Here is a 13390-nt window from a genome sequence, read left to right on the forward strand (position 1 = left end):
AACACTTGCTATTTAATAAGGGGAATACTTTCTCTCTGAAATTTTAAATAAAAAAATTATATTTATACAAATTTTCCGTTAATTAATGTTCAAAATAAATTCTGAATCTTCTTTATATTCTGCTACTTGTTTTTATCGTCGGTGATGCCGAATTCCCTCCCGCAGGTAGTTTTGGTCAAAACATAGACAGTCGAATGCCCTACCGGGGACTAGCCGAGTTCCCTCCCATTCATATTAGCTCCGATAATTAAGTTAACGACTACTTACGTGTGCGTCTAGCTTTTTGATGCAATCATCTAGAAAAACTTTATTAGTTTTAGTTTGTCTTGTTAACAATTTTTTAAAATTAGATGAAACACTTCGTATTTTAACAAATTTCACATTGAAAATCTAGTAAAACATTAGCAAATTGATAAATATGAGGATGAGCCGTTGGGAGGCAATTGATGTATAATTAGGAGGGAATTCGACATACCGAAAATTTTAACCCTAATTAAAAACAGGTATATGGGAGGGAACTAGGCATTATCCTTTTATCGGCGCCAGGGTCGAACTGAGGAATTTCTTACCTTAAAACTAATTTGACTGTAACTATACTTTTCAAACACAGTAGAATTTACACGGTATACAAGCAATAAGTACCAACAAAAACAATTGATTATCAGCAATAAAAATATGAAGCTATATTTGTTAGGGTTGGTTTGAATGATAAATTTGCGGTATTATGAAAAACCGACGTTACATCACTGATGTTGTTGTTGTAATCGATGTTGCTATAACCAAGTCCACTTTCCATAGTACTTTGACACCGTCTTTTAACAATGATAATTAATAATCTTATTTAACATTTCTATTACTATAAAGTAATGTTTTTTGTTTGAAGTGAAACTTCTTTACGCACGGTAGGGTGAGTTCGTTTCATGCGAGTTGCTATGTAACGAAATCATGCAACGGATGTCTCGTAGTGGGGACCGCTTAAGCCGTGAGCGCGCTTCAATGCAACGTTCGTTACAGGCAACTCCGGCATGTATAGTGTAAAATTTAAATTCATAGCGTACAAATGATACCATTAAACCAACTCCTCAACCCCTATCCCGGTATGTTTGTGTGTTTGAAGAAGTTTCACTTCAGTAGCGTGTTGTATTTTTTCTATTGACTCTTTGTATCATTTGTTGCAGTTAAATCAGCAGTCGACAACAAGCGACAGTATCAGTCATCTACTATACAACAGTCCAATTTACGCGACTTCTTTGACCGCCACCGAAACTTTAAGCAACAACCCCATCGTAAGCAGGCCAGGGGTAGGCGGCGGCGGAGGTGGCGCGAACGGTTCGCCCGTCTCCACTACGCTTGTGGTTTCCGCCAAGGAGACGGTCACCTCTGCGAAACAGACCGTTAACGGTCAGCAGCAGGACCAGCTACGTGGAACCACCACCGATCTCATTTTGACGCAAAAAATCACAAGTACCACGACCGCCACCCCCTTATCTGTCACCACTGCCGCCCCAGTTAATAGCAGGGCTGTCCCTAATGACGTACGTGTCGTCGATAAGGAACCGCCGACGGACGGGGTGAACAGTTGGGACGTGACGGCAGCGTCGCGACGCGATAATCATTTAAACGCCGGACAGGTGGTGCTCGACGTCAGGAAATTAGGGGATCGACGGTCTTCTTCGCCCTTCCAGAATGGAAGGACCGAAGTTCTCTTAGGTGCCGAAGACAATAAATTTAAAACTACCGCCATCGTCGAGAGCAATAACAACAAACTTGGAATTGAAATCGAAAATCGGTAAGTTAATACTAAAAAAATAAGCTTTATACTTATGAATATTCACTAGTGGCGTTTTGGAACCGAACATGCAGATAGATACATGCCATCATTGGTAGTAGGAGGTATAGGAAAATTTGTATCTTTTCATATAAATAATAAAGTAATGTAAGTTTAATAAATGCAATTTAAAATCCTTGATGTTGAGAGTTCGGTTAGTTTAGGATAGTATTTAGAAAAGTACGTGTTATTTTCAGATGGACGTGGTTGAAAAAATATATTCCACACGTCCATGAAAATGCATGTACATTTTTGCTCATGTGAAATAAAGAAAGTATGCCGATAAATAAATATCTTTTGATTACGTATTTAAATAATATCATCGAGCGGTGTTGCAAACACGACCCAATCAGCGAACAATAGTGACCGCCGAGACCAGGGTCACCAGTTCGTGACTGCTAACGCTCATCTTCGCTGCTAACTTCATATTTTTGAATTTTCATTAACTGTGCGCGCGCAACTTCCGTTGCATGCGAAAATTTTGAAAAGTAACAACCTTAAAAGGTAGTGAATTCGAGTTGCCTTAGCTATTCATGAATTCCAAGAAATGCTATTTTCGCATTGTTAGGAGCATCAGGATTGTTAAACTCCAAATTTTGACTTTTTAATCGTTTCATTTCTTCAACCAATTTGTCTTTTTGGGTTTGAGATTAGGATATCTCGGAATTTCTATCTTTCAAGTCGAAGAATATGGTGAAAATGATTAAGTTCCTTATATTCTAATTCTTAATTTTCCAAAGTAGTGCTATCAAAATATAGAAGACTTCCCAAAAGGAAAGCACCACTGTGAGGGTTTAATAGTCATGAAGAGGGAAGAAGTCAAACTCAAATATTGATCCAGAATTGCCCTAGAGCACATTGAAATTCAGAAATATCCTAATCTAAAAACCAAACAGGGTAAATTGGCATCAAATACAAAAGATACCATAAAAATTATTACTCCTTTAATTTTGATATCGAATTTAGACCCGATTTAAACTGGAAATGACTACATTTGAACTTTCAGTTTTCAATCTCCGATTTTATTGACCTGTATTATAAAAACTCAATTAAAGTTCAATAATATCGGTTTTATGTATGCATTACAATGTTCAATATTATCAAATAAACTCAATCAAAAAACTAATTTATTGCAAGGTACCTAAAGGATATTACGAATGACTTTTACAATAATAATAACAATAATTTGCGATAAGTGCATTTTATGCCCTCCCTATTTGACTTTATGGACCTTCATTATTTGGCCTTATGGATTGAGAAAATTTTTTATTGATGGTGTCACACTCTGTAAACTATTAAGTTTATTATCAACAGGAAAAGTCACAACCAGTTCCAATTTTCTACATATTTACGTTGTAATCTCATTTGTTTCCGACGATTCGATTTTGGTAAATAACTTCTTCAGGATATCTTGTTTTTAACGAAAAGAGCATAAAACAAAGCCGGTTAATAAGATAAGAAGCTAATCCATCTAACTACATATAGTTGACGTAATACAATTAAAACTAGCAGGAAATACGACGTAAACCTGCAATTAAAATCACATCTGAGAACGTTGTTAACAATGAGATTTTGTTTTCCTCCTTTGTTTTTAACGTATTCTTTCAGGCATCTTTATAGTATACGTATAGTATCTGAATTAAACGAAGGACAAATGATTTTTAAAATTAAGTTCCCACACCATTTTGGTGTTTGCGCCAATGTCCCACTTAGACACTTAAGTCTGCACAGGAAATTGTGATTCGTAAATAACCATTTCGCTCTTTCGTTTTGTATTGATCGTGGTTGTAAAGTTTATGAAATCATATTTAATACAAGTGGTACTGAAATTTTACCAAATCGATTGGAACTAATGATGAGCAAAGGCAAGACTAAAACGAAGGTATTTGGAGTTGACCTTGATCTAGAATAGTCACGGTTAGTAGGTAGATACTGTAGTATCAACACATAATTTTGGAACAAAGGCTTTCACGGCCGGAATCTATAGTAGAAAGAAGATTCGGGCTATAGGGCCGTGCTTGCACTTTAACATAAAATTTATGATCTATTTAGTCTATTATTTTTATCACTAGACAGCCAGTAATTGGTGCAGTATTATCTGAAATATCATCCTCATATTTTGGGCAAATTTCGTTATAAAACGAATTTTACAAAACAGCAGAAGTGATACTAAAACTGTGAAAATATTTCTCAGATTGTTACTACGTTCATGTAATCAATTTGTCAAAATGTTTTCTGGGGTGACCGATAAAAAGATGTTGAACATTTATAATTTTTTGCTAGATCAACATCATTACTTTTCAAAATTTCGAAGTCCCCAAGTCCTGGCTTGAAGTCCTGTATTCCATGGAATAGATGGAATACCTACAGTTACGTCTTGATCTAGAATTATTGGAAACGATATTGTTGGTCCATTTAGCTCATCATTCGAGAAGATATTATTGTTACTAAGCTCAGAGTCACTCTCAGCATAACTTTTGATTCTCAAATGCAATAAGATGCTCAGTATACCTGATGTTATTCAAAGATGACGATGTTGTAAGAAGCGAGCAAAAGTTCGTTAAAAATGACATCACCGCAAGGTTTTTTCGTTTCCTTTTTTCTTTATAGCGTTCTTGTAGTTTGATGTTATTTAATACGGGCCAGTAGTTGACCCGTTTTTGCCCATGACCGACGTATTTGGTACCATAACATTCTGACGATGACTGAATTCGTTTCCGAAAGAAACAATAACGTGAGTTTCACGGCATGCCGCGATGTCACGCCTCTACAATTTTTCTCGTAATAATCCAACTCCATCAGGTTGTCAGTTGCCGGCCGGCCGAAGAAGGTATGCCCTTAAGATTCCTCCAGTTCGTTGGAAGTAAGTTTCGAGCCACGAAAGGGTATTCAAAACAGACCATGCAGGACCGGACTTGCTTGTAAGAAAGTTAATATTATCATTCCTAAAAAATTATTAAAGTAAGAGAAAAATGCTATTGACTTGAATCCTTAGTCTAATAGATGTCGAAGAGCTTTTCAAGGCATCAATCGTGGCCAAGATACTTTTAATATCAATAAAACTATTTTGAATGTGGTTACGTAAATTCAATAATCCAATGATACTGATACAGGATAAAGAAAAGAACATAAAGTAGAAGGACTTTAATTATATATCTTGGTGTTATATGACTAATAAGAAACTTAAAAGTTCTTATTAATAGGCATTTATTTGATAAATAGGTCGTGCATGAAATGCACAAATTGCCTCGTATCAGGGTCATAACATACCGAGCGATATGGTCTAGAAATCCAGATCTATAGCTACTGCAGGTTATCATTCAATAGGTCACTGGCTCAATTCAAAATTTAAGACCTGTAGGCATTAATAATCCACAGATAATCTATCACATCTTTTCTGTCTTCATTTCGTCCGCCTCATCTTTCTCTCTCATTCCCACGATTCCTGTAAAGATGCTCAAGAAGATTTTCCGCTCTACCCTCTGACATTGCACCAGTGCGTAGATCTGAGGTCCACCCATCGGCACTAGTAGCTGGTGGGAATATAAAACACCCAAAAACACCATTTTCAAAATGATTAATCATTAGTAGATTCATGTTGGGCACTTGTTAGATCTTGTAGGTATGCAACGGACTCTGGTTCGGGTATGCTATTCAAAACCATTTATGGGGATGTTGTATGATCCTCTTATGGAGCACTTTGAGTACATCACAGTGTCCTAGTCCAAGTCCTGTATCTATATAGTGAAACCAAAAAACAAGGTAATTTTTTACATTAGTTGACATTGGAATTGAGACATGAAGTTTAGTCAGGTAGGTAGCACTCACCAAGTAAAGTAGTGTAGTAGTATTTACTAGAATTTTGTTTATTATTTGTTTAAAAATCAATGTGAGTGAGATACAGGCCCTTAAAGTTTTCNTACTTGTCAAAATTAATTCACAAAAAAAATATTTTTAAAAATAGAATTTTTGTAAAGTAAGAACGTGTCCTAATATTATACAGTTTAGTAGCAACCTTGAATTTAGATATCTTACTCCAAATTTTATAATTAGTGCACATTAACGTTTCACCTGAATTTTTCGTTCCACAAATTTGTCGTACAACCTTGTATTGCCACGCAATTATTTTCCAATTTCTTTATGCGGTCGGAGTTTACCATGAATTATTTTAGCAAAAGATAAAATTTCTGTAACCACCGCAATTTTACGTGTCTAGCAATGCAAAACAAATGTTACACTACTTTTTCGTTCTCTCTATTCTGATCGACTTATTGAGAAATTTTCAATTCTGAATTCAATATTGCTTTTGAAATTTTGATGGAAGTGAATTGGAACGTATGGGTTTTGAGAGAAGCACGAGAACAGAGGGTGCTATGGAAGTCAATGACCAAATAGATAGGTAAGAAGGAAGGAAGACAACTTCTGAGACATGAAGGGCTACTTAGAGACAAGCAGGGGCAGGAGTAAAAAAAGGCAAAAGAAGACCTAGCTTAGATTACTTTTGGTAAATAGTAAATAGGGATGTGGGATGTTCTAGATTTCGGGAAAAAGGAGAAAAGAAAGGAGTTGTGTGTCTTCAGCTTTTGGATTGACAACCTTGTGGTGTTGACCAAAAAGTTTGGGAAAATGTACAGTTTCCCTTTAATCTACTGATTTTGCATGTCGAAAAATCCATAGTTACTAACGCAGGAACAATTAGTTTTCTTATTCAATATCAGCTTTGATATTTCAAGTTTTTCTTAAACACTTTTCTATATTCCAAATCGCATTTCTTTCATCCTCCACGCCGCTGTTGGCGAAAAAACGAAAAAGAAACATGCAAGATAATCTGATATTAAATAGTCCAAGTCTGACCTAACCCAGTTAATGCGGTTACAACATTGTAGTGTGGTTAGTTTGAAAGAGTGACTGAAATGGTGACGGTGTGTCCGAGAAGGCTTTCCATTATACTGACCAACACGCTGACACTCAACAGTCGGCCCCAGACCTCAGTAAGTCAGAGTCGACTGTGGGGTTCGCTGACCGCTTCGAAAACGCTTATATGTACCTGTAGGTACAGTTACCGGTCTTACAGGCTCGCTCGTTATAAATGTATAAAGTATAAACGAAATTCCACATACGGAATTCAACGTTAGGTCTATTAGGTGTACAAACACATTCAATGGCGAATGCAGGGGGGATATGGGGGCTGTAGCCCTCCCCCCCGTAGACCGGACTAATTAGTCTCCAAAACATTGTGAATCACCCTCTCGTACCTCTTTGTCAAATCTCGCTCGTTTTAGTCGCAAAACTAGCCATTAAAGCGAAATTTTTGGTCTTCGTCCTTATCATAAAATAAACCGATAAGGGTTCGACTTTCAACTGTTACTGTATGTTTTGACCAAGAGAGATATGCCATTTTTACCGTTAAATACAAAGTGCCTGCTTTTGTAATCATATAAAAATGATGTTTCAGTAGTTAAATTCTTATTTTTGGAAATTATGTATACAGTTATAAAAGGCAATCTGCTATACAAATATGATGCTAGAGATGACCATACTTTTACTTTTTTTGTACTCTCTCTCTTTTTAACGCACATTTTAAAATCAGAATTTTAACCTCTGCGTATTCTCCTTTAATCCATTAATCTTTTACTTAATTATAGCGCAGCATGTAATAGTTCTCTCATCTTTTTATTGCGAGAATGGTTTTTATTTCGATTATAATTAAAGAAAAGAAAAGGTTAGAAGCTTTCGAAATGTAGTGTTACAGGCGAATGATGAGGATAGAGTGGATAGAGAAGGTTAGAAATGAAAAGGTATTAGAAAGAATAGGAGAACAGAGGACTTCATGGAAGTCAATAAGAAATAGATGAGATAGGTTAGTAGGACATCTACTAAGGAATGAAGGTCTAGTCAGACATATTAGAGGCAGAAACGGAAGTTAGGAGGGGTAGAGATAGACCTATATTAGATTACTGTTCGCAAATAGTTATAGATATGGGTTGTTCTAGTTTTACGATAGGACAGAGTGGAGTGTTCAACCAGTGTTAGGACTGACTACCTTGTGATGATAATTATTTTGGGATAGTCAAGTTTTAAAGAGACCAAAAAATATAAATGCATTTATTGGAAACAAAGTTTTTGTTTTGCTCGACCTTCCCAGAAAAAAATTGCTTATTTGTTATTTAATTTAAGATTATATGGTCACAATCAGACGGAGTTGGGGGACTCTCTCCCCTACACTTCTCGATGCTCCGCTTACCTTCAACAGGCTTTCTAAGTCCCCAAAAGTTAAAGGCTCGTTTATATTTGAATGCCCCTCGTATATATATATAAAGTATACGTATATATGGGATGAAAGGCAACATTTCAAGTTTTTACTGCAGCCCCCCTCCCCCAATTGCAAATCCTAGATCCGCCACTACACACATTTCACTCTCTCGAACAGCTAATGCTTTTTTCGATTATAAAAGAAGTTTCGACTGCCCGAATTGCAAGACCGAAACTTTATTCCTGTTGGATTTGATCTTAGTCTTGGTCCTAGTTAGTTAATCGCATATCCCTGGTCAAATCTTGCAGTCATAATATTTTTTACTGCATGAAGCACTGGACTGGTTCAGATTTAATTTGTCGAATATTCATTTCAAAATTGTAAACTTTAATTATGACTATTTCGTGTTGAAATTTGTATGAAGCAAAATTTCGAATACAGCAGGATGCTGGATGCATAATCTTGTAGTTTTACATATCACGAGCTGTTATTAATCCTATGCTTGCTTCTACTGTTCCATTTTCTACGCGGCAATGAAATTGGATTTTCATCTAATTAGAAGCAACGGCAAACATGCCCAGAAAATGTCAAAAGATCATTTGCAATACTATACGTCGAATTTGACGTTTGTGTTGTTTGACGGAATAGAAACAGTGATGTTAACAGTGCTCATTGCAAAGAGAACTTACTAAATTAAGAAAATTATCTATTGTACTATCCACATGCACACTAATATGTAATAGTTTTTCCGGAGAATTAAAGAACTTAACGTCTTTTCATTTTTAGTGATCGCAACAGTATTCCGTTTGATGTGTTATTGATTAATTATTGAATGAGATGTCAAGGAATACGTCAATAACATCGGAAAGTTGGACAATTGGACCAGAAAAGTAAATCCACTGACAATGGCCTAAAGTTAGTCGGTCAACTCTAAGGCTTCATATTAAACAAACAAAAAGAACTTAACAATTAGAAATATCGATTTGATATCATTTGGTGTGAGATGTAATACAAAAACCTTCTGTACTGTCCGGCGCCTTCGCCATAATTGTTTTCTACAATACCCACCTGACTACCAAACCTTATAAAATTTTACAGCCGTCATTAAATATTTATAGATTTATAGACAATAACCACAAAACTTGTTTCATCATTTTACATCAAATCGTTTACCTCCTGATGACATCCACATGATAAAACATTAACTCTTTACGATCATTTACAAGTATTTACTTTCATTTGCAATGTTGCACTGGTAAATAACAATACTGAGACATAGTGTTTTTCAGTATCACAATTCCCTCCAATAGTTTTTGTAATACTGAAGGGTTTTGCTTTGGTTTCACGCACTGGTTTCACGTTATTGACCATGACAGTTTCAATTGTAACATTTTATAATACATTCCTCGATTACCTTGCAATCAGATGATAAATTAAAAATTATTATCATTATATTATGTACTAGTTTTTATTACGAAATCGTGTACAGAAGATTCTTACTTTAACAACTCACAAAATAATTTGGATTTGGTTTAAGTATTTTGTTAAACTGGGGTGTTTTTTCACTAGGATTGATATTTTTTCGTGGGGTAGAAGTTTTAATTAACTCCAAATTCAAAGAAACGGATAAAGGTAAGGTAGAACGTTGCCAGAACATAGAAATTATACGTTTTCTTTGTTGGCATTTTTTCTGTTTATATGTTTTTGAAACACAGCCTAACACCCTCTCAATGGCTGAAGGTATCTGTACGAATGTTCAAGAGATGATGCCACCCTTTGGCGATTGCACATAATAGAACATCCCTATGTTCCATTCTAAACTAGCTGCCACCAGTGTATAATTAAAAGTCTGCCATGTTTAGTATTCACTGTGATTTCAACCTGATACTGCAGTTAATTTACATTTTTCCGGACAGTTTTTAATCCTCATGACGAGTGCGGCTGTTTGTGAATGACACGGTTTCAATTATTAGCAACTCTTTGTCGAGAAGACGCTGTTGGCTCTCTCCCTCGTTAATTTTGCGGAAAGAAACAAAAAAAAAACCGCGATAAAAGTTGACTGTCACCCTATTGGCGCAGTAATTATTTCTACCCTCTGGAAAAATAGCGAAAGCCACACAGCTCGCTGTCGCCAAAAATTCAGAGGTAATAGTCCTCGAGACAAATTGGTACAGAAGGTTGTAATTTAAAACCACGGGAAAAACAGCAGCATTTGCGTAAATCCCAATTATCCCTACAATTTACACAAGTTGATGATTTTATTATTAAGTATCTAATTTGGGTTATAATTACAGTGTAAACTCTTTATAACGCCACTCGATTTAACGACAAACTCCTTAAAACGTCGAAATTGCTTGACTTTGGTTGGTTTACTTTGTTTTCTATACAATATTACACTCTATATAGCGTCACGCTCACTCTATTTAACGACAACAAAGCGGCATTACAAATCATTAAGCAGTACTTTCTAAGTTGCCGAAATAGATAAGAACTGCAGCTGTGTACGTTGTTGAAGAAGACGTTCCTGTCCCTCCACCAAGCATCAAAGAAGCACTTGATGCAGCGAAACTATTTAAGAAATACTTTTTATACAATCAAATTGATGCAGCGGTATCTCAAGATATGAGTAAGATACGTAACAAAATACAATTGAAATATTGGAGCAGCAAAAAACATCAGACGAAGATAACAGGCTATACGCAATGTATGAATAATAATGTTCGTGTGCAAAATGTGTACTATATTGGTAAATGCACATTATTATAGAATGGTAAAATACTATCTTTTATTTCTCTCCATTTAACGACCACTCTTTATAACGCCGAAAAATGTTCAGTCCGTTAAGTGTCGTTATATAGAGTTCACGCTGTATTTTTTGACTGTCAGGGGAACTTCTTGCTGTTTATATACATATGCTAAGTCTAAAAAATCTAATATTTAAACCATCATCTATCCTTCAAGGATTAGAATAATACTAATTCTGACTTTCTCTAAATAATAAGGTTCCAAGATTTAGCTCGATGATATTGACATGGTATGAAAATTAACTTTTACAAAGTAGAGGAAACATTTGTTTCTTTTTTTATTGAATTAAGTGATTATTTCAATTTGTGTTTTCCTTTTTCAGCTCTGGACTTAGACCTGTGTTCCAGCAGTGTGCAAGATGCGTTTGTCATTGCGGTGGAACAGCAGGCCAGGGAGCGATTGGAGCGGCTCTCTGCCCTCAAACGTATCACTCCCGTCGACATGACAAAATTGTCACAACAGGTGAAAAAATTGATTACTATAATTGCGCACATTTACCCTTTATGTTAAAAAAGTCAATTTTAAGTTTTATTGCGTCTATTTACCTTTTATGCGCCTATATTACTTTTTTGCTAATATTTTGCACAGTTATAGCTGCATTAGTATACTCCGTTTACTTTCTGTAGCGATGTGACCTTCAGTTTGACCGACGCAAAGTAGAAAAGAACAGCACTACGCCAGAAAAGGAGGGAGACAACTCTCGGCCAAACTCTTAACCGGCGAGGAGCGTATAATCCGTACAGTACTGCACGGAAAAATTGACCATTTTATCCACCACAATTGCATTGCTCAAATGTGCTGTTATTGGTACCATTTACTACTGAAAATATCAACGAGATGTTTATTTATATTTGAAGACATATTAAAAGCTTTAACGCTTGTTTTCGACTCGCACTACTATTCATGATTGAACAAAACTTTTGGCAGGTACTGTATGAAAAAGTATGTTTAATGAACAAGAGTCGAGAGTATAATGAGCTTTTTTCTCCCTACCTACGATTTTGCCAGCGCGCATCCAAGACATTAGAAGGGGCACATCGCTAGAGAAAGTAAATGCAGTATATCTACGTAATTTCGTATTTCCCTTACAATATAAAAATATTGGGAGTTTATATTTTTGTCTGTCCAAGTTATTTTCTTTGTGCTACATAATACAGTGAAGTTTTCGGAGGTCTGAACTAAAAGGTTTCAATGTATCTCATATGTCTACCTGTCAAATCTGCTTAATCTCACTAGCACCATTTAACACAATGTATCAAATTGCCAAGAGGGCACTTATGACAACCTTCCCATACATTCCTTCCAAGTATTTTCTATTCGTCCTATATACCTGCTTTATTTTTTCTGTGCATGTCTACGCATTTAAGGACCCACGTCCCATTTGTTTCCTAATCAGTCAACTTTGAAGTCGGGAACGTCTGGCCTGGCGCCTGTAGACGAAACCCAGTTGCCCTTTCTGAACAAACAACCCGCGTAAATAATTCGAAAAAATGTAACATAATACACGAAGAATTATATTTGGATAAAATCTGTAGCCACTATATTAAACACTTGCTATTTAATAAGGAGAATACTTTCTCTCTGAAATTTTAAATAAAAAAATTATATTTATACAAATTTTCCGTTAATTAATGTTCAAAATAAATTCTGAATCTTCTTTATATTCTGCTACTTGTTTTTATCATCGGTGATGCCGAATTCCCTCCCGCAGGTAGTTTTGGTCAAAACATAGACAGTCGAATGCCCTACCGGGGACTAGCCGAGTTCCCTCCCATTCATATTAGCTCCGATAATTAAGTTAACGACTACTTACGTGTGCGTCTAGCTTTTTGATGCAATCATCTAGAAAAACTTTATTAGTTTTAGTTTGTCTTGTTAACAATTTTTTAAAATTAGATGAAACACTTCGTATTTTAACAAATTTCACATTGAAAATCTAGTAAAACATTAGCAAATTGATAAATATGAGGATGAGCCGTTGGGAGGCAATTGATGTATAATTAGGAGGGAATTCGACATACCGAAAATTTTAACCCTAATTAAAAACAGGTATATGGGAGGGAACTAGGCATTATCCTTTTATCGGCGCCAGGGTCGAACTGAGGAATTTCTTACCTTAAAACTAATTTGACTGTAACTATACTTTTCAAACACAGTAGAATTTACACGGTATACAAGCAATAAGTACCAACAAAAACAATTGATTATCAGCAATAAAAATATGAAGCTATATTTGTTAGGGTTGGTTTGAATGATAAATTTGCGGTATTATGAAAAACCGACGTTACATCACTGATGTTGTTGTTGTAATCGATGTTGCTATAACCAAGTCCACTTTCCATAGTACTTTGACACCGTCTTTTAACAATGATAATTAATAATCTTATTTAACATTTCTATTACTATAAAGTAATGTTTTTTGTTTGAAGTGAAACTTCTTTACGCACGGTAGGGTGTTCGTCTCATGCGAGTTGCTATGTAACGAAATCATGCAACGGATGTCC

General features: G+C 35.6%; 1 protein-coding gene across 2 annotated transcripts in view; it reads left to right on the top strand.

Moving 5' to 3' along the window:
- Positions 1-11446, top strand: part of LOC112905920 — a 35632-nt gene extending 24186 nt beyond the window's left edge. The window contains exon 2 of one of the 2 annotated variants that reach the window (XR_003232090.1): positions 11209-11292. Coding sequence is in view for 1 of the 2 variants with exons in the window: in XM_025979322.1 (XP_025835107.1) it covers positions 11209-11396 (188 nt within the window). In the remaining variant the exon portion in view is untranslated. Of the gene's footprint in view, positions 1-11208 lie in introns of both variants that reach the window. The other variant, XM_025979322.1, reaches the window with a different exon arrangement.
- Positions 11447-13390: the final 1944 nt, after the last annotated feature.

This window comes from Agrilus planipennis, unplaced genomic scaffold (genome assembly GCF_000699045.2).
Source record: "Agrilus planipennis isolate EAB-ADULT unplaced genomic scaffold, Apla_2.0 scaffold20, whole genome shotgun sequence".
Taxonomy (NCBI): Eukaryota; Metazoa; Arthropoda; class Insecta; order Coleoptera; family Buprestidae; genus Agrilus; species Agrilus planipennis.